At 44.0% G+C, this 22,261-nt stretch overlaps 1 protein-coding gene across 1 annotated transcript in view; it reads left to right on the forward strand.

The window, feature by feature from the left end:
- ATAD2 (ATPase family AAA domain containing 2) overlaps positions 1-22,261 on the forward strand; it is a 114,908-nt gene that overhangs the window by 19,333 nt on the left and 73,314 nt on the right. Inside the window, exons 7-13 of the mRNA XM_065400132.1 lie at positions 827-937; positions 1,702-1,819; positions 9,735-9,845; positions 13,416-13,524; positions 14,027-14,142; positions 20,097-20,271; positions 21,195-21,283. Coding sequence (XP_065256204.1) covers positions 827-937; positions 1,702-1,819; positions 9,735-9,845; positions 13,416-13,524; positions 14,027-14,142; positions 20,097-20,271; positions 21,195-21,283 — 829 coding nt within the window. The remainder of the gene's footprint in view (positions 1-826; positions 938-1,701; positions 1,820-9,734; positions 9,846-13,415; positions 13,525-14,026; positions 14,143-20,096; positions 20,272-21,194; positions 21,284-22,261) is intronic.

Consider the following 22,261-nt stretch of genomic DNA (forward strand, 5'->3'; position numbering starts at 1 on the left):
CATGTGTAATTTTATTTTTCTTTTGAAAATTAGTTTGACTGCCTTCTGAATTATCTGTTGTACTCAGTTTACATTTCCCCAAAATAAAAGCCCTTGACAGGCAGATTTAGTAACGTGCCTATAGTTTTCTCAAATTTCTGCAAAGAAGGGGTTTCAAACTTAAGATGCCTCAGTGTAATTCAGATTTCATGGCCACAGCATGTCCCCTTGAGCCATCCAGGTCAAGTGACACTGTCTGGCTGGAAATTCTCTTGGGTAGTCTTTCTGCACATGTCCATGTAATGTATGTTTTTAGTACATACTAAGCTAGAGAGCTAAACCCTTTCCTTAACATTTTCAGTGTTGCTTCCCCAAAGGGGTAGTTAGTGCATGGCACCATCTGGAATAACAGTCAAATGATTGAGACCATTTGGGTGATGATCAGATCCTTAGTTTGACCACCAGGAATGTGCCAAAAAAGTTGGTAGTGTCTCAACCTTAAGAAATACAGCTTCCCACCAAAAACTGCATCTTGGGAACCCTGTGCTCAAATGACCCCATATTTGCATCACTCACTCTACCCAGCACCCCTATGAGGCACACCAAATTTCAATGCAATCTGAATAAGCATGAGGATTTTAGAGTACTTGGAAGAGTCATCCTTTAAACAGAAAGGGCTTCTAAACCTTAACATTGCAGAATACAGAGGGCATTTCTATTATATCAGTTAGCTAGGTTTATTATGAATGTTAAATATGGTTGGTGGTATTCATGGTATATGTAATCAATGAATTAAGACTCTGTTGTTTTCCATTAAACTAAGGGTAAGTGTAATTTACAATTATAGAGTCATCTGAAGAAGCTGAAGACCAGGAAGATGAGGATGGAGAAGATAATCAAAAGCGCTATGACCTTAGACAGAGGAAAACTGTTGTACGCTACCAAGCCCCATTGGAAAGTAGGTTGTATATATCCTTTTTTTTTTTTTTTTTTTTTTTTTTTTTTTCTCCCCCCTTCTGGTAGCCTTGTTTCTTGTCTGTGGTTAGAGGCTACAGAAACACCATCTTTGGCAAAACAAACTTTCATTTTCTTAGCTTTCCCTCCTTTCTTCAGAGAGATCTGGCCTCTTTAATCTCCCCTGCATCTTCTCCACTGTTTTGTGCTCAGCAGGCTAGTAGCACACCACTCTGTGTCCTTGAATCCTGTGATGCACGGTTTTTCCCAAAAGGATTTAAATACTGTATTATCTGTTCAGTATTGGCTTCCATCGTGTTAACTTACAAAAGATCTTGTGGTTTAAGATCACTGCATAATTCAACCTATATATTTAGTTAGTTCCTGTTTACAACACGATTACTCTTCATATTTATTTTATAAGCTTCTAATAAATTACAAATGAATTCTACATATGCCTGCTGTTTCCTGATCTTGATCTAAAATCTTCATTAAGAAAGTCCTCCTGAAGGAACAGTAACAAATAAAAACGACTTGCCAACCAGTTTTCAGTGTTACTGTTTTCAACTGCTTTTTAAATGCAAGTTTTTATGACTTTTCTTAAATCTAAACAAATTTGGCATACATTGCTTTTGTCAATGTAATTCCTAGTTATGACTTTCATCTGTCCGATAATATTTCACTTGTTTCCTGCTCTTTGTGTTATGTACTCTGACTTAAAGATCTACTAGAACTATATCCTAAATTAAACTTTTTTGCTTTTAATAGAGCCAAGGCACCAAAGAAAGCCCAACCTATTTTATACTGGTCCATCCTCTCCTGTGAGACGAAGATATCCTTTTAGCCCTGCAGGACCACGAAGTCCCTACTGTAAAAGGATTAACAGGTTGGTATATGGGATGTTGATTGTTCTCATTTATCCATATTGGTGGCAGTCACATCATGGAATGTTGCTTAAAATGACTTTCAGAATAATAGTAATTATGGAGGTGCTGGCTACGACTCTGTTAAGGCTGGTTTCCATTTTGCACATAAAGCAAGAATTCAACTTCTCTGTTACATATGAAAGATACAGTCTATCTTGGGTATAGAATTAATTTTCTGAGAATTTATAAGTAAATCTAGCCTTATATTATAATCAAAAAATGAGTTGCTTAAGAAATTTAGCATGTCAATCTTTGTTTTGTTCCAAACAATTTTAATAATGAAATAATGTATACTTTTCAAATTTCCATATAGATAACATTGATATCTTTTGAATAGGTTATTTGAAGAAATTAGGATGTAACTAAGTTATTTACAATTGTATCTAATTGTTATGATATAGGCTAAAGGTGAGGTCAGGTCAACAGCTCAGGTAACCAGTTAGTGGGGCCATTGTGATATTAGAAGCAACTTAACCAATACCTAGTCTTCCTCCCCAACTAATCTGCATACAACCGTATGTTATGGTCCTATGGTGCAAGGGAGACTGAAGAAGTGTCGAGTTGTCATTGGTAGATTACTTAACCAAACTGTCACTGGTCTTTGGAGAATCCTACTATACTATTTAAGGCTACATACTAGTGTGGGCATTGGTGCTTGTGAGGCTCCACATGTTTCTGCTGTCTTGTCTCACTGGGCACTGAAGCAGCGCTGGTGTAGAGAGGTAAAGCAGAAGCACAGTGGGAGCCCATAAAACACAGAGACCTTGGGACTCAGGAACTGAGTCCTCCCAACCCACCTCCCCCTTTCACATGGTGCTGGTCTTGGTAGCAGCCCTCTGAACCAGTAAGTCCAGTTGCAGGTTAAGTGCCAGATTTTCCCAGTACAGTTTGGCTGATTTGTGCTGCTCTGGTGTACATATGAGTCTGCCTTTAAAAAAATAATTTAAGGTTGATACTATATATCTTAGTAGCACTCTCTTTGGATTTTTTGTTGTTGAATGTATAAAATTTTAGAAGATTTAAAAAAAAAAAAAAAAAAAAACTAAGGGTATGTCTACACTACGAGAGTAGTTGGATTTCACTTAAATTGAATATGTGGAATTGATATTGCAAAGTCGAACGTGTGTGTCCACACTAAGGACAGTAATTCGACTTTGTGAGCCCACACTAACGGGGAAAGCGTCGACATTGGAAGCAGTGCACTGTGGGCAGCTATCCCACAGTTCCCGCAGTCCCCGCTGCCCATTGGAATTCTGGGTCGAGCCGCCAATGCCTTCTGGGTAAAAAAATGTGTCGAGGGTGCTTTTGGGTAACTGTCGTCATCCGTCCGTCACTACCGCCCTCCCTCCCTCCCTGAAAGCGCCGGCGGGAAATCAGTTCGCGCACTTTTCTGGTCAGTGACAGCGCGGATGCCACAGCACTGCGAGCATGGAGCCCGCTGCTACCATCGCTGCAGTTGTGGCCGTTGTCAACGCCTCGCAGCTTATCATCCACCTTTCCCAGAGGCAGATGCAGATAAATCAGGCGAGGAGGCTACGGCACCGCGGTGAGGGCCTGAAGTCTGAGAGTAGCACAGACCTGTCAGAAAGCACGGGACCCAGCGCCGAGGACATCACGGTGACAATGGGTCATGTGGATGTTGTGGAACGGCGATTCTGGGCCCGGGAAACAAGCACGGACTGGTGGGACCGCATAGTGCTGCAGGTCTGGGATGAATCCCAGTGGCTGCGAAACTTTCGCATGCGGAAGGGGACTTTCCTTGAACTTTGTGAGTTGCTGTCCCCTGCCCTGAAGCGCAATGACACCCGGATGCGAGCAGCCCTGACTGTCCAGAAGCGAGTGGCCATAGCCCTCTGGAAGCTTGCGACGCCGGACAGCTACCGGTCAGTCGCAAACCACTTTGGCGTGGGCAAATCTACCGTGGGGGTTGTTGTGATGCAAGTAGCCAACGCAATCGTTGAGGTACTGCTCTCAAAGGTAGTGACCCTGGGAAACGCGCAGGCCATCATAGATGGCTTCGCCGCGATGGGATTCCCAAACTGCGGTGGGGCTATAGATGGAACTCACATCCCTATCCTGGGACCGGACCACCAGGCCAGCCAGTACATTAACAGAAAGGGCTACTTTTCAATGGTGCTGCAAGCACTGGTGGACCATCGGGGACGTTTTACAAATATCAACGTTGGATGGCCTGGCAAGGTTCATGACGCTCGCGTTTTCAGAAACTCTGGTCTGTTTAGACGGCTGCAGGAAGGTATTTACTTCCCAGACCACAAAATAACTGTTGGGGATGTGGAGATGCCTACAGTGATCCTCGGGGACCCAGCCTACCCGCTAATGCCCTGGCTCATGAAGCCCTATACTGGCGCCCTGGACACTGAAAAAGAACTGTTCAACTACCGGCTGAGCAAGTGCAGAATGGTGGTGGAGTGTGCTTTTGGCCGTCTCAAGGGGAGATGGAGAAGCTTACTGACTCACTGTGATCTCAGCGAAACCAATATCCCCATTGTTATAGCAGCTTGCTGTGTGCTCCACAATCTCTGTGAGAGCAAGGGGGAGACCTTTATGGCGGGGTGGGAGGTTGAGGCAAATAGCCTGGCTTCTGATTACGCCCAGCCAGACAGCCGGGCGATTAGAAGAGCCCAGCGGGACGCGCTGTGCATCCGGGAGGCTTTGAAAGCTAGGTTCCAGAGTGAGCAGGGTAACCAGTGACTTTTAAGTTTCTGTACAGAGAAGCTGAACCTGCCCCCGTTTCTTTACCCAGTTAATGTTGACTATCCTCTCCAGTTACATACCCCCTTCACCCCCTTCCAAAAAAATAAAATCAGTTCTATTTTGTTAATGAACACCGTTGTCTTTATTACTGTTTTCGCGGGAATGTTTTAAACCTGGGACGCAGACTGTGGTGGGGAGCGGGTGTAGTGTACTGATGCAAATGTCGCTTCTAAACTCCAGGAATGACAGGCTCCGCAGTGGTGGACTGGTTGTTTCAACGGAGCCTGCCAGCCCTCCTGATCGGGACTGCGTGTATGTGGGGGCTATGTGACTTTGTGGCAGGGGGAGGAGGGTTACAGATCCCCTGCTGCGTGGCTCTGTGATCCAGGATAAGGACCACTGCATAAGATCTGTAACTGCCCTCCCCCGCCACAAAGTCACAGAGCAACCCCCCCTCCTCCCCCCCCACACACACACAGAACATGAAAACCACCTCCCAGACTGACCAGGGTAACTAGTCACTGCACTGTGTATGTGCCCTGCTGCTGGACCTGCCCCCGCCTCTGTACCCTGCTAAAGGTGACTGTCCTGTCCAATTACCAACCCCCTTCCCCCCCCCCCCCCCTTCAGACAGACTCTCCTCCAAAAGAACATGATGGAAACAGTAATTAACAGAAACGTATATTTTATTAGCAACTACACATGAAACAGGGGGGTTGAAACTTGGGCGGGGGCTTGTGTGAGGCGGGAAGGAAAGGACTTGTCAAATTTTGGGGAATGAGAGCCTTCTAGTAGTAGAGCAGTCTGCAGGGGTGGAGTGAGAGTTTTCACGGACTCTGCCGCCCCTCCTTCTTTGGACTTTGGGTGAGGGGGGTATGGGACTTGGTGGCGGGGGAGGGCGGTTAGAGAGAGACTGCAGCGGGGCTCTGTCCTCCTGCCTCCGGTCCTGCAGAACATCCACAAGGCGCTGGAGCGTGTCCGTTTGCTCCCTCATTAGTCCAAGCAGCGTTTGAGTCGCCTGCTGGTCTTCCTGCCGCCACCTCTCCTCCCGTTCCATGTGTGAACGGTGCATTTGGGACAAGTTCTCCCTCCACTGGGTCTGCTGGGCTGCCTGGGCTCGGGAGCAGCCCATGAGTTCCGAGAACATGTCTTCCTGTGTCCTCTTCTTCCTCCGCCTAATCTGCGCTAGCCTCTGGGAGTGTGATGCCAGGCTGGGTTGGGAGACAGTCGCAGATGTGGCTGTGGGAATGGGGAAAAAGGGAGTGAATTCCTCAGAAAGATAAATGTAGTTGTGAACAAAGAACATAGTCTTTCTCTGTGAACAAGACCATGCACTGCACCTATCACATGCGCACTCAGGACAAGGTCGAATTTTCGGCCCTCGCATTCAGTGCCTGGGGTCTTGCACTGCCGATCTGAGAAGCGGGGCAGGACACCGGACTTTGTATAGCAGGCAGACATGGTAAGCCATAGACTTGTGGCTGCTTAAAACTTTAATAGTAGCACTGGCCTCCTTTCACATTGAAAGCAATGCCAGTCTCTGCTGCCAGCAATCCGGCAAGCATGAACTCTGCCCCGTCCCACCCCCTCGCGGCTGTCCCAGGGAAAGATCCCTGTATGCTGCCCCTCTCCCGCCTCCACCGCGTGGCTGTAAACTGGCGGTTACAGTTCTGTAAAGGAACGGGCAAGCAGTCCCAATACTAACATTCCCCTACCTAATTCAAAGCAGGTCACCATGAGCGACATCACCCTGATGAGGATCTCAGACAGTGATAAAGAATGCTTCGGGAAAGCCTGCAAAGACCAGGGCCGTATGCCGCCATGCTCTGCAGGGCAATGATCCCTGAGTACTTGATTGTCTCCTGGCGCGGAAACGTTTCCTACCACGGAGGACCCAATAAGGCCGCTCTCCCCAGGAACCTGATGCAAAGGCTTTCCAATTACCTCCAGGAGAGCTTCGTGGAGATGTCCCAGGAGGATTACTGCTCTATCCCCGGACATGTAGACCGCATTTTACTGTAGTTGCACTGGCAGGAACTAAACAGTAGAGCGGCTTGGGCAGAACAATCATGCAAAACCGGACATTGTTCGATTTTTTTTCAATAGTTGCACTGCCCAGGACTGAAACGTTAAGCGCCTAGGGCAAACTAATCATGAAAAACCCGTTGTTGTTGTTGTTAATATTCCAGTTCTGTTAAAAATAAATGTTTAAATGTTTAAAACACTTACTGGTTGATCCTTCCCCTGATTCTGTTCCGGGTTAACGGCTGGGGACGGTTGGTAGGGGATCTCTGTAAGGGTGATGAAGAGATCCTGGCTGTCGGGGAAATCAGCGTTGCAAGCGCTGTCGACTGCCTCGTCCTCCTCATCTCCTTCCTCATCTTCCCCGTCCGCTAACATGTCCGAGGAACCGGCCGTGGACAATATCCCATCTTCCGAGTCCACGGTCAGTGGTGGGGTAGTGGTGGCGGCCGCACCTAGGATGGAATGCAGTGCCTCGTAGAAACGGGATGTCTGGGGCTGGGATCCGGAGCGTCCGTTTGCCTCTTTGGTCTTCTGGTAGCCTTGTCTCAGCTCCTTGATTTTCACGCGGCACTGCGTTGCATCCCGGCTGTATCCTCTCTCTGCCATGGCTTTAGAGATCTTCTCGTAGATCTTTGCATTCCGTCTTTTGGAGCGCAGCTCGGAAAGCACGGACTCATCGCCCCACACAGCGATCAGATCCAAGACTTCCCGATCAGTCCATGCTGGGGCCCTCTTTCTATTAGATTGCACGGCCATCTCTGCTGGAGAGCTCTGCATCGTTGCCAGTGCTGCTGAGCTCGCCACGATGTCCAAACAGGAAATGAGATTCAAACTGCCCAGACAGGAAAAGGAATTCAAATTTTCCCGGGGCTTTTCCTGTGTGGCTGGTCAGAGCATCCGAGCTCGGACTGCTGTCCAGAGCGTCAACAGAGTGGTGCACTGTGGGATAGCTCCCGGAGCTATTAGCGTCGATTTCCATCCACACCTAGCCTAATTCGATATGGCCATTTCGAATTTACCGCTACTCCCCTCGTTGGGGAGGAGTACAGAAGTCGAATTTAAGAGACCTCTATGTCGAACTAAATAGCTTCGTGGTGTGGACGGGTGCAGGGTTAATTCGATGTAACGGCGCTAAATTCGACATAAACGCTTAGTGTAGACCAGGCCTAAATAAAAAAAATAACTGATAAGATGTGAGTTACTGATATGTACCCTCATCCTCAACATAAGGGTAAAGAACGTAACAGGAATGTTGTAATTTATCCCAAAAACAAACCCAGGAAATTCAGAGTTAAGTGTACACTGAAAAGAAATCCAAATGTGTTTAAAATATGGAAATACAGTTGTGGCACTCAAAAAAAAACTTTAACTCGACCTTGTCATGACACCATGCAGTAAAGAATTTATTTGGGAGCCACAAATTTGTGCTTTCATACTTTAACACATTTTTAATTTCTTTTCAGTGTAACCTCCTAATCTCCTGGGTCTGCAGTGTTTGTTTTAGGAATAGTTACAACATCCATGTAGTGCTTTTTACTAGGGCTGTCAAACTGGGGGGGTGAGGGGAGGAGGAAGGAGAGATCAGCCTCAGCCGGGGGAGGTACGGAGCTTGGGGAGGGGAGGGGGACATCAGCCTCAGCCGGGGAAGGCGCCGAGCTCGGGGGGCGATCGAGCCCCAGCTGTGAGGGGGGTGGGAGATCAGTCTCAGCTTTGGGCAGCACAGGACTGGGGGGGGGGGGGGAGGTTCAGGCCCCAGCTGCGAGCAGCACAAGGCTGGGAGGGGGAGCCCCCACCGTGGGCAGTGCGGAGCTGCGGGCAGCATGGGGCTCAGCCCCAAATGCAGGTGGCACAGGGTGCAGTGGGGGGTCAGCCCCGGGAGGCATGGGGAGGGCAGTTCGGGCGAACCCTGCTGGGGCTGGGGGGCAGCTCTGGCAAGCCCCTGGCTGTACTGTTTTTACTGTACTTTAAAAACACTGGGATGGGAACTGCTTTACTTTCTCTAGCCTCTTCTCTTCCTGCCCTCTGGTAGCGGCTTGCATTACTGTACCTGACCAGACAGGTTCTCCGGAGCCGCTCATGCTGCCCTCCTGCCCAGAGCGTCTGCAATTAACGCACGTTAAAAAAATTAACGTGTTAATTGTGCTGTGCGTTAACATACGCGTTAGCGGCAGTTAATTGACAGCCCTACTTTTTACCCTTTAGTTACTGATCTGTACTTGCAATCTTAACTTGCATCTTAAAATAATGGAGGAGATTTTATTTCCTGAGAATTTATATTTAATACTTTTTGAGTATAAAAACTTAGTCCAGGATCTTCAAAAGTGACTAGTGGTTTTTGGATGTCTTAATTTTTTATCCCCAACTTGAAAATCTTAAAGGGCCCTGAGTTTCTGAGAATGTATGCTCAGAACTTTCTGAAAAACAGGATACTTTAAGGCAGTGGTGGGCAACCTGGGGCCCACATTCGACCCATCAGGGTAAGCTGATTGCGGGCCGCGAGACATTTTGCTGGTGTTGACTGTGTGCAGGCATGGCCTCCCCGGCAGCTCCCAGTGGCTGCGGTTCGCAATTCCCGGCCAATAGGAGCTGCAGGAAGTGATGGGCCACAGGGACATGCTGGTTGCCGCTTCCTGCAGCTCCCATTGGCCGGGAACGGCGAATCACAGCCACTGGGAGCTGTGGAGGGGCCATGCCTGCAGACGGTCAACGTCAGCAAAATGTCTCGCGGCCCACTATCAGATTACTCTGATGGGCCGCATACAGGTCACAGGTTGCCCACCACTGCTTTAAGGTGTCAGTTTGAGTAACCAAAATCAGTAGTTGCATTTGAAATCTTGGCCTTATAATTTTGTGTGTTTTAAGTAAACATTTTACCTTTTTTGGTATAAAAACAGTTTTGCTCCAGTGAGGATTCCTATTCCCCCCCCCCCAGCCCCCCAGGGAAGGATATTACAAGTAGGGAAGCAATCCTACATTTACAGGGAATGGACTAGATAACCTAATGGATCTTTACCCTCTGTAAATTCAGAGGTGGAATTTGGAATGAACAGTTAATAACTTGACCTTTAGCTTTTCAGAGTGAGCACATACTTAAGCTTGTTACTGTTTTTCTTTAAACATTTTATTATAATACAGACGAAAGCATGCAATCCATAACAGTGATTCCACATCTTCCTCCTCGTCGTCTGATGATGAGCAACGTTTTGAAAGGCGTAGGAAATGCAGTCGTAACAGAGCATTAAGCCGGTAAGTATAATTACGTAGCTTCTCTCCTTCCCCCTTTTGGGAGAAAGGGCATCTGCACATATGTAAAATGTTGGTCTCTTAATTCTTATACTGCAGATACTCTACATTGTGACAACTTGTAGTCAAATCTATTGGTATATTTGATGTTAGTCAATTCCAAAAGTCAAAAATTATCAGAAACTGGACTTGTTTTTAAAGAACCTCTTACATAGCATGTACTGAATTTATTTTGTAGTGTATACGGTTCTGCTGCTGCCCTGTTTACAAGGGTGTTTTTAGCATGGGAGAAACAGTGATACTGTACTGTAAAATGCAAAAGTAAACATAAAAAAATCAATAAAATGATTTTGTTTAATTACACTGCTCTACAGCCAAAATGCTTCTGAAATAAATGTAGTCAAACTTTACTAATTCTGGGTCACTGAGAACGAAAATGATGCTTAAAATTGTTGATTGGCTCTAGTTTTCAAGATATGCTATTGGGTCAGTATATACGACCCTTGACTTGGGAATAGCGGAGGATAAGTGAGTTATAAAGGGAAGGGATCTCAATTTAAACCAGAAATGACTAAAATACATCTTTGACTGGATCTATGAATAAATCTATGATTGGGTTTGGACAGTACTTGCTTTTTAGGCAAAACAATGAATGATGCAATCTGAAGCTGGTATTGCGTCATACATGATATGAATTGCATCATGTTATTCCTAGAAGTCATGGATGATGCAATCATAACGAAGCTTACATCACTCTGCTGAACAAATTGCCCTATATCAGCTCTAGAAATCATACAGTGTCGTGCTCTCTTATTTGTCAGTGTTTGATTTTGCAAAGGGACACATTTCTGTTTAGCCAAAGTGAGCAGAGATGCCTCGTACTTGTGTGAACAGTGCAGATAACTTCTGCTATGTTTGTGGTGAAGTGACTTTTGCATCACAAAAGCGCAGTATAACCACTATGGTTAAGAAAGCCTATCACCTTTCTTTTGGCTGCAAAATTGGAGATCAGGACAAGAGGTGGGCCCCACACATATGCTGCAACACTTGTGCAACAAATCTTCGCCAGTGGTTGAACAGGAAAAGGAAATCTATGCCTTTTGCAGTGCCAATGATTTGGAGAGAGCCAACAGATCATACCAGCAATTGTTACTTCTGCATGGTGCCTCCAGTTGGGAAAGGTGTGTCAAAGAAGAAAAAGTGGACTGTGCATTATCCAAACATTCCATCAGCTATATGCCCAGTACCCCACGGAGAAGGACTGCCGGTTCCTGATGCACCAGAATCATTCTCACTTGAGTCAGACGAGGAAGAGGATGAAACTTCTGGTCCTGAACCATCAATGTCACAGGACCCACATTTTTCCCATCCTCCTCCTCTGAACCACACCTCATAACACAAGGTGAACTGAATGTCCTTGTCAGGGATTTGGAACTACCCAAGAGTAAGGCAGAGCTGTTGGGCTCCAGACTACAGCAGTGGAATCTCCTGGCAGGTGATGTTAGGGTTTCCATGTTCCGTGACCGTCAAAAGGATCTTGTCCCATTCTTCTTCATGGAAGGTGATCTTGTAGCCTGCAACAACATCGATGGTGTGATGGCAGCCCTCAACATCGTTCACGATCCAGATGAGTGGAGACTGTTCATTGATTCATTGAAGACGAGTCTTAAAGCTGTTTTACTGCATAATGGCAATGTTTTGCCATCAATTCCAGTTGGTCATGCAGTCCATATGAAGGAAACCTATGACAACATGAAACAACTTTTGAGGTGCATAAACTATGACCAACATCAGTGGCAGCTTTGTGGCGATTTGAAGGTTGTTGCTCTCTTGCTTGGTCTGCAGACTGGATACACAAAGTACTGCTGTTTTCTCTGCGAATGGGATAGTCGTGCAAGAGATTCCCACTACATCAAGAAAGATTGGCCACTCCGACAGTCATTGGAGCCTGGGAGGAAAAGTGTTCAGCATCCACCACTTGTTGAATCAAGGAAGATTTTGTTACCACCCTTACACATCAAGCTGGGTCTGATGAAGAACTTTGTCAAGGCCATTGACAAAACACAAGCAGCTTTCAAGTACCTGCGTGGAAAATTTCCAAGGTTAAGTGAAGCTAAGATAAAGGAAGGTGTCTTTGTTGGTCCTCAGATTCGTGAACTTCTTCGAGATGATGCATTTGACCATGCACTGCGTGGCAAGGAAAAGACAGCATGGAAAGCCTTCCAGTTAGTGGCAATAAATTTTCTCGGAAACAACAAGGCAGACAACTACAGGTTGTTGGTGGAAAACCTCCTCAAGGCATACAAAAGCCTTGGTTGCAACATGTCACTAAAGATACATTTTTTGCACTCTCATCTAGATTTTTTTCCACCGAACTGCGGAGCAGTGAGCGACGAGCACGGCGAGCGATTTCACCAGGACATTGCAACAATGGAGAAACGCTATCAGGGCAAATGGAGCCCATCAAGGCTTGCAGACTATTGCTGGACAGTGACAAGAGATTCTCCATTTAATGAATACAAGAGACAAGCCAAGAAGCGCCGAGTAGACACTGAATAGGACTAAACTATGTACAGAATAATTTTTTGCCTTTTTTGTTTCATAATAAATTTTATTTATATAACCGTTTTGCTGATTTTTAAAGTGTTACATAAACAGGACAGGTGAAATATTATCAGGTAAAGCAACCATAAACACATGAAAAGACCTAGGTTTACAATTTATGATTAAAACTCTACTATCTACACAATATACATAGACATAAAATGTAAAAACTTAAATATCTTAGAAACAGTAGCCAGTCAGTTGTTTTAATTGTCATATTTGAATTCAGCACATCAAAATACATAATAAATAGCACATTTTATCTCTGAAGCAGACGACTTCTCAAAAATTGTAGACCAGTGTTATTTAAATACTGTTTCTAACCATCGTAGGTACAGATTTTTCAGGCAGATCTCAGGTGTGATGTCCAAGTAGAATGGTGTTACTTTAATGAAAATTGTGTATTGTTGTGTGCATTAGATTCTTCAGTCTGCCACAGAGCTAGCATGTAACATACATTTGGGGGGATTTGCTACAGAATTTAGGTCCATTGTTGCACAACAAACTTGGGATGGTGCAGCAATTGCAGGCCTGATCCAAAGGTCATGTGGATCCACAGAAAACATTGAAACAACAAACCTATCATGTTGCTGTTCCAATTCTGAGTATAGAAATAGTCAATCTGTGAGAGAATGATTTTCATCATTAAAACTAAGCTTAAATTCACAATGTCCAAAAGTGAACAAAGGGAGAAGGTTAGTTAATCCAGATACCACCGAACTTCGTTGAGGTGGGATTTTCAAAAGTGCCCAAGTATGTAGAAGCACAAATCTGTAGGCACCCCAGGGAAGTTGATGGTATTTAGGATAACTGACCCTCTTCCTTTGTTCATATTTGGACATTGGAACTTAATTCAGTTGAGGGATTTGGTAGTGCAGGAGTGCTTATCATAAGCTTGTATAATTTGCCAAGAAAAATCTGGTTATCTTATTTTAGTCTGTCTTCCCATTTCCTTGACTTTCAAATCAGGTGTCTTCCACTAAACTTTCGGAAAGACGAATTAAAAGGAGTTCACAAGGATCGGATGAAAATTGGAGCAAGCCTGGCCGATGTTGATCCAATGCAAATAGATTTTTCAGTAAGTACTTTGTCTCAAATACTGTCAGTTACCCACTGATTGAAAGAGTGTTAACTTAGTTACAGAAAAACTGTACTATCTGTTTACCGCTGCCTTTGCACATAAGCCTCTCCTCAGTATGTTCCAAAATTGCCATGATTACCAAGTACATTTTCTTTTGTAGTTGCATATGAAGTCTATTATTGTAGGGTTCTCAAACTTTTGTGCTGGTGACCCCTTTCACATAGCAAGCCTCTGAGTGCGGACCCCGCTCCCCTAAATTAAAACCACTTTGTATATATTTAACACCATTATAAATGCTGGAAGCAAAGCACGGTTTGGGATGAAGGCTGACACCTTGCGACCCCCCCCTCCCCCCATGTAATAACCTCGCGACCCCCTGAGGGGTCCCGACCCCCAGTTTGAGAACCCCTTTATTATTGGATGCTTAGTAGAGTCGTCCTGTTGACCCTGCCTGTATGAAATATGTGATTTGTTTTGTTTTTAATTCTCCCTGAATTAGGTACGATTTGATAGTGTGGGTGGACTATCTAGCCATATTTCAGCTTTAAAAGAGATGGTGGTTTTTCCATTGCTTTATCCAGAAGTATTTGAGAGATTCAGAATTCAGCCTCCAAGGTAATATGACATGTATTGCAACTTGAAAACTCATGCTCTTGTTTATAGAAGAATATTGCATTTTAAGTATCTTTTTCATGTCCTAAAGCATTTATGTGCAAACTTTATCGAAGTAACATTAAAAGACAAAGACTTTAAACAGACAAAACCCAGAACGTACAGAGTTTCAAGATTCATATAGTGCCTAGACAAAACCAGAGACATAGTGTCTGGTCTTTAAGGTGTAAAGGTATACTCTGAAAAGTGACTCAGTAAAAATGCCATTTTTACTGTCTATATTTGAGTTTTCTATTTCATATACAACTTGATTAGTTTACAAGTGAAGAGGAATTTTCTAGCTACCAGCTCTGCAAACTTTTCTGTCATCTGCAAGTCAGTGCTGAAGAAACTGCTATCGGAATCCTAGCAATATTGTTTCGTTATCCATGGAACAAAATAAAAATGTTAGCTTCCCCTCTGAGAGCAGTATGCATTGCTAGCTGGTATGCAGTAAAAGGTGACTACTTTAGATAGTAAGATGATACTACTATTACTGTATGTATGTATGTTGTAGTAAGTGTTCCGTAATTCTGAAATATTGGAATATGACTTCAGACAAATACAGTGAGCAGATATAATTAAGAAGGAGCCACTTTTATATAGTCTTACTACAAAAAAAAGACCCCTGCTGAATGAAATGCATGAACACCTACCACAATATAACTTTAATCTACAGCATCACAAATAATTTTTAAAAACCTCAAATGTCTGTTAGGTTGTTGTTGTTGTTTTCTTGAATGTCTTTTTTTTGTTTTGTTTTGTTTTTTTAAATGACTTAACTGCCAATTCTGAAACTTCTAAAAGTATCTGGAAATCTGTTAGTAGTTTTTTTTGGTCACCTTCAGAAATCTTCCTCATATAATTGTCAGCAGATTCTGGAATCAGAACCTCGAAATTTAAGTCTTTTAGGGGAGGAAGAATTAAACATTTTATTACTAAGTTGTAATTCTTTGAAAACAACAGCTTCAAATTGAATCAGTCTGGATCTGATTTATGGGGTTGGACTGAATGTTGGGCATAGCCTGCTCATGGTCAAGTCACTTATTCTAGGCTAATAATACTTCCTCTACCTTCGCCCCCATGTATCTGATAAGGTTGTAATCTCTTTGGAGCAAGAACTGTCTGCTGTGTGTATGAACAGTGGCTTACACAATGGGGCCCTAATCTCAGGTGGGGCCTCTATTAGCTACTCTAATACAAATAATATCATTTGTATTGATGGGCCATTGGGACCGCAGCCACTGGGAGCTGCGGGGGGCCGTGCCTGCGGACGGTCAACGTCTGCAAAATGTCTCGCGGCCCACAATCAGATCAACCTGCAGCCCGCATGCGGCCCATCAGGGTACTAAACAAATGGCTGTTAGACTCTTTCTCAAGAAACCATGTCTATATGTAATCTCTTCAGTTTCTGACCTGTCTTAAGACTTCCATTTTTTGATGGTAGAAAATGTCAAATTGGAAATAAGATGCAACCTAACAGTGAGCATAATCAACCATTGGCACAGCTTACCAAGAGAAGTGAGTTAATTCGTCATCAGTTGGAGTCTTTAAATGAAGATTTGAATGCCTTTATAAAAGATATGATCTAGTTCAATCACAAGTTATTGAACTCAATAATGTTCACTCACATATTAGGAAAGAATAATTCTTGGAGTGTATCCTATGGGTACTCCACCGTACGATGTGCACATGCCCATGCACTCTCAATCAGAGTCTGCAGAGTAGTGTCTGTGGCCTGCTCTTGTGCAGTGCGCGCTGAACAAGGACATATAGGGAGGTGCTAGCCCACTGCCACTCAGTTCCTCCTCAATTGCATGCAGGTCGAGGTAGAAAGGTCAGCTGTCTGCTGTATTCAGCTTCCTGCCTTCAGTGTGTGAATTCTCTTTTGTTTTAATAGTTTTTTTTCATTATTTATTTTCATTCAGTACCTATTTATTTTATATAACACTGTTGTGTTGGTAGAAGAGGGATTTTTTTTGTTTGCGTCAGAGCACTATTTGTTATGCTCCAGGATTTCAGACCCGTGAGACTTGCCATGGGTCTTTTCCACTCTGTAGTGGACACTCCAGCTGCCTGCAGTGTTTGGGGGACTCCCACAACCCTTCTAAATGCAAGGTCTGTCAGGGTTTCAAATGCAGATCCAAGAAGGACGGAGACTAGACTTAAGCTCTTATTAGTGGATCATGCCATAGCTCCAGAGAGGTCCACTTCCCCCCCTGTACATCAGCCTCTACATCTCAGGCTGCCACAGTGCCAGTTGCTGCCTCATCTGCAACAAACAAAACTCTAAAGAAGAAATATACAACTTTTCTTCATTTTCTGGTTTGGAGAGGTATATCACCCTGTAAGACCCACTGTTGGGAGACCTTTTGTCCCTTTGATGGTAGGAGTTGGTACCACTGCATCAGTACAGGAAAGCAACCCCATTCAGAGATGCCTACCACCAGAACAACTACTGCTGTTGTTAGCACCATCTAATACCTTGCAGCACTGAGAGACACAGGGCTACCATCTGTGCCCTAGTACCAGAATCTCACCATACCTCTGAAAGGGGAGATGACCCCACAATCACTGTGGTACTGCAACAGCCTCTATCTTACCAGATGGTACTGGCCCAGACTTTGTGTGAAGGCTGTCAAAACTCTCTACCTTGTTCCAGGTTCCGTTCTGCATAGGATCTCATTATCTCTGATAAACCTGAGTCACTAGTACTGGAAAGATCCAACAGTGCCACCTCCCCAGTACCACTATGAAAGCAGCAAGTTGAGACTTGCTTAAGTCTCCAGCCTTCGATACCAGTCAGAACACCCGCACACTTTTAGTTTACCTATCCACCCCCCCACAAGCATTTCCTATGCTTCATAATAGGGACAGATCACTATCGAAATCAAATTCTCCCCTTTTGGACTCTCCGTGTCCCAAGGGTGTTCAGAGATTCTCTCAGTGGTAGTGGACCGCTCCATCAGGGGAAATATCAGTGTTTCCATATTTGAATGACTGGCTTCGCTGGGTCTGGTCACCACAAGAAGTTCAGTCGACAGCATCCAGAGCATTAATGCTATTCCAATTTCTGGGCCTCTATCAACCTCAAAAAATCTATATAAACTCCAGTACAGAAAATATACTTCATAGGAGCTACTCTTGACTCCACAACAGCAGGAGCTAGCCTACCCAAGAAAAGATTCTCCACCCTATCCACACTAATCTCAACATTAGAGTGCAGTCCACTAACAACAATGAGGATTTGTCTACAGACCTTGGGCCACATGTTGCCCACCATGTATGTGTTTCCCCACACAAGGATGCACTTCAAATGCCTCCAGATATGGCCAAGAACAATATATATCCTAAATAGACACAGCGTCTCCAAATGTGTGTCAGTATCTCAGAAGGTAATACTCTCTTACATGGTGAAGAACCTATGGAGGGTCTGCATTAGAACCCCATTATTTCATCCAGCACTGTTGAAGACCCTCACAACAGATGTGTCTGTTAGGATGGGGAACTCACCTACAGAGAACGACAGCACAAGGCAAATGCTTGACACAGGAATCGACGCTCCATGTCAGTATTCTGGAATGGAGACCAGTATGATATGCATGCCAACACTTCCTTTAAGCCATGCAAGGAGCAAGACCCCAGTCCTTATGTTGCAGAGGTGCTAAGGCTGTGGAACTGGTGTATTTCCCATCAGAAATATCATCTGTCTGTCTACCAGGCCTCCAGAATACAATTGCAAACTCCCTGAGTAGACACTTCTGGCAAGGTCATGAATGGGGGATCAGAGACTGGCATCTGCCAGATGTGGGGTATAGTAGGAGTGAAATGTCACCCATTCTGCTCCAAGGGAGGTCATTGTTTCAACTCTCTCAGGGATGGCCTGATAACACCATATCCCTATATCCTTCTTTATGCTTGCCCACCTGTACTGTTGATCCTCAAGACCCTTCTCAAGATAGCTCTCATTCCTTCACGGCATATCTTTCTATCGCGTGGTTGGCCAAGACAGGTATGGTAGTCAAACCTCCTGAATTTCATGTAGGCATAACCCCTCAGACATCTTATCAACAAGGACCTCCTGATACAGAACTCGGGAACCCTCACCCATCCCAACCCCTCCTCTCTGAATATGAGGGTATGGCCCCTCAGTGGTTCTCAAGCATGGAATTAACCTGTTTTGGATTGAGTTCAGTCAGTTCTTTTATCCAACAGGAATCTCGGTACTTGCAAAACCTACCTCCAAAGGTGGAAACGCTTCCAATCCTGGTGCTCCCTCCATCGTCTCGAGCCTCATGAGTCCTGATTTCTAAGATCCTGGACTGCCTATTAGAATTAAAAACACAGGGTTTCTCAATGAACTCTCAGGATACATGTGACCGCCCTCACAGCCTTCCACTCACCCATACAAGGCTTCTCAGTTTTTGCCCACCCTACAACAACCAGATTTCTCAAGGGCCTATGCAACTTGTTTCCTCCTGTTCGAGTCCAGTGGGACCTCAACCTCATTCTAAACATCCTAAGGAAACCCCCATTCAAAGCAATGGTGACCTGCAACCCTCTTCCACCATGTCCTCAAAACTTAATTCCTGACTGCTATCACCTCAGTGAGACAGATGGGGGAGCTAGGGGCACTCCTGACGGACCCACCATATACCACTTTCTACAAAGACAATTATGCTATGTCCTCTTTCTTTCTTTTTCTTTCTTTCGTTCAAAGTCTCCTTGAAACCTGACATTAACCAGGAGAGTTTTCTACCCAAAACTTCATGTACCCAGAGAAGAATAAAAGTTTTTGTGCACTGGATGTCAGAAGTGCCCTTGCCTTCTATCTGTACAGGACTAAACCATTCTGGGCATCTCTCAGGCTATTTGTATCAAGTGCAGATAGGATGAAGGGCCAACAGATTTCAATGCAAAGAGTGTCTAAGTGGGTTTCATATTGCATCTTGACTTGTTATGAAAATGCTGGGGAGCAGTCTCCTCACAGAGTAACAGTATGTTCTACCAGAGCTCTACTCCACATCTATAACTCTACTGAAGGACGTGGCCACAGCAGAAATCTGCAGTTCTTGTAATTGGTCTTCTATCCATATATTTGCTAAACATTACACTATTGTACCTGCTTCCAGAGATGATGCTGCCTTTGGCGATGCAGTCTTTCAAACTGTCCTGGACTTACACCATCAGCACACACCTTCTCATTAAGTTACTCCTTGGGAGTCTACTGTGGTGGAGCACCCATAGGGACGTATACAAGAAATAGTAGAGATTACTCAGTTTACAGTAACTTGAGTTCTTAAAGATGTTTTGTCCCTATGTTGTTCCACTTGCCATCCTTCTTTCCTTGTGTTGCGGAGTTCTGGCTTCATGGTCGAGAAGGAACTGAGTGGCAGCAAGCTCGGTCCTCCCTATGTGCCCTCATGCAGAGCACAAGGTGCTGTTCTGCAAAGGTATGGGTACACAGATGCTACTTTGCAGTCTCCCATTGAGAGCACACAGGGGCGCGCACACATACTACGGTCTGGACAAAACATCTCAAAGAATTCAAGTTATTGTCAGGTAACTAACCTCTCCTTCTCTCCATTCAGTGAAATTCTATGGCCTTTATTATGCAGGAGATTAGACTTAGATGATCATAGTAATCCCTTCAAGCCTTTAAATCTGTGTATCTAACAAAATACATGAATATATTTTTTGTTAAATAAAATTGTATATATGTATATCAAATTTGTACTTATATTTTTATTTTTAATCTGTTATGCCCCCTTCTCTATTCTTCTCTCCCCCCCCTCCCCCCCCCCCATCAACCTTCATATATTGCTGTTTTGTTGTCTTACACCTCAAGCTCTTTGGAACAGTGTCTGTTCCTTTCTAATGTATCACAACTGAAACATGGGAACTCTTGTATTTTACAGGGGCTGTCTATTCTACGGTCCACCTGGTACTGGAAAAACCCTTGTTGCTAGGGCACTTGCTAATGAGTGCAGTCAGGGTGATAGAAGAGTAGCCTTCTTTATGAGAAAAGGTGCTGATTGCCTCAGTAAATGGGTGGGAGAATCTGAACGACAGCTTCGTTTATTATTTGATCAGGTAATATTAGAATTAGACTATACACTTTTTTATTATATGTGGAGCTGGTATTGACATCTGTAGTTAAGGTTGCCGAACACTTTCTATTATAAGGCTCTGTTTTCACTTGCTTATAACTTTGCAACACTTTAACTCTTGGGGCTGAAATTTTCCATGGTGGTGCCTGTCTGAATTTTTTAGAAGTTCAAATAAAAATTGTTCAGATGTTTCAGGGAACATGATTGGGGTAGATGGGGAGGAAATATATTTTTGCCTGTTTTAAGATTTAAAAAAAAAAAAGTGTTTCATTGAGAAGCTCTAGTGCCTCCATGCTTTGGTGAGATACTTGAAATTTGGCAGGTGCATGGGGAAAATATAAAAAGGTGCAGAGGAGGGTTGCAGGAGCTGGGATGATATGAATGGGGAGCAAAGGGAGAAGGACACAGGCTGAGAAAATGTGGTCTGACAGGCCAATATCTACTAGAATATGCTCACCTCCAGGACCTGGTGCTGAACCCCAGGAGTCATGTGTGTCTACATTTCTCTCTCATCAGCAAATAGCTGTGAACTGGCAAAGGGTGTCTCATCTGTTCATAGTGGCTGGTCCATCTAGAAAATAACTGCCTACTATTGCTACCAGTTACTCCGTTACCTCAAGTGGTCGAGGTTGGTGCTGTGGCTATAAAGGCCTGAACCTTTTCCTGATGTTCCATGTGGTGTAGGAGGGTCAATATGGTTGTACATGATAAAATTTGTTTTATCAGGGTTTTTTGTTTTGGGGGGATTTTTTGAATCTGAAATTACATCCAAGAATGTGTGGCATTAATTCTGGCATTTCTTAACTTCTGAGTGCTTAATGTTCTTCTAATGTAGTTTTTTTTGGATGCATTATATTTTACATATATTATAGTTTCAATATTCCTGAGTCTGCACTTTCCTTTTAGGCTTATCAGATGCGTCCTTCAATTATTTTCTTTGATGAGATAGATGGTTTGGCTCCTGTACGATCCAGTAGACAAGATCAAATTCACAGGTATTACACTTTTTTTATATTTTAAAAAATAGAAGAGAGTTAAAATCTGCTTGAGCCTTGTAAGAGGGGGAGGCTATAGTGTTAGTAGTCTTTTATTTTTATGTATATATAGGGGCATCAGCATTCAGAGGCCTCTCTAAACTTGAGTAGTAGTAAGTTGCAAGTAATTAGATCTTGTAGTGATACCAAGCTCAGTGTGGTGTTTTAATTTTTTGTAATGTAGTTTCTCTGACACACTCCTATGTTTGTTTGTACAACCCTCCAAATGAAATTCTATTTCCAGTCTGTCAGTTTGCTTTCCTTGTGGATTTAACCCTTTTCAAGCAATATCATAATCAGGGCCCCATATATATCCACAGTTGTTGCCCTTTGAACTGCAACATTCTCTTTGAATCTGCCTTATAATTGTGTGGCAATATCCAAAACTTCATTTTAAAACAGTCTTTAGCCTTTATGGTTGCAATGAAAACCTTCAAATGAGAACCAAATGTGAACCAGTGCAGTTATGTCTGCTGTCTGAGTATGCAGCCTGAAACCATAGCTCTGAAAGAAGTGTGACTTGCTTCCATTCATCCGCTTAGGGTGTCCTCTTTTGAAGTCTAAAAACCATCAAGTTAATGTACTTTGCCATTGGTGTATTTTGTGGTAGGGTGAAGTTACTGTCAGAGCTTGCTGAGGTAGAGTTATAAGAAGTTCAGTCCTACATCCCGCACATCTGAAGTTGCATGCCCCCAGATTCAAAAGGGGAGGAAAAGAGGTGGTATATTTTCACCATAGCACTGAGAATCAGCTGCCTACTGGTTGCTTTTAAAAAAACAAAAAACCCCCACCACCATGGCCTAGTCTGCACTAGCATTCTACTCAGGGCCGGCTCTGGCTTTTTGGCCGCCCCAAGCAAAATCAAAAAAAAAAAAAAAAGGGGGGGGGGCGGCCAGAACGGCAAAGCAAAAAAAAAAAAAAAAACCTGCGGCCCGGCCG

Source organism: Emys orbicularis, chromosome 2 (genome assembly GCF_028017835.1).
Source record: "Emys orbicularis isolate rEmyOrb1 chromosome 2, rEmyOrb1.hap1, whole genome shotgun sequence".
Classification (NCBI taxonomy): Eukaryota; Metazoa; Chordata; order Testudines; family Emydidae; genus Emys; species Emys orbicularis.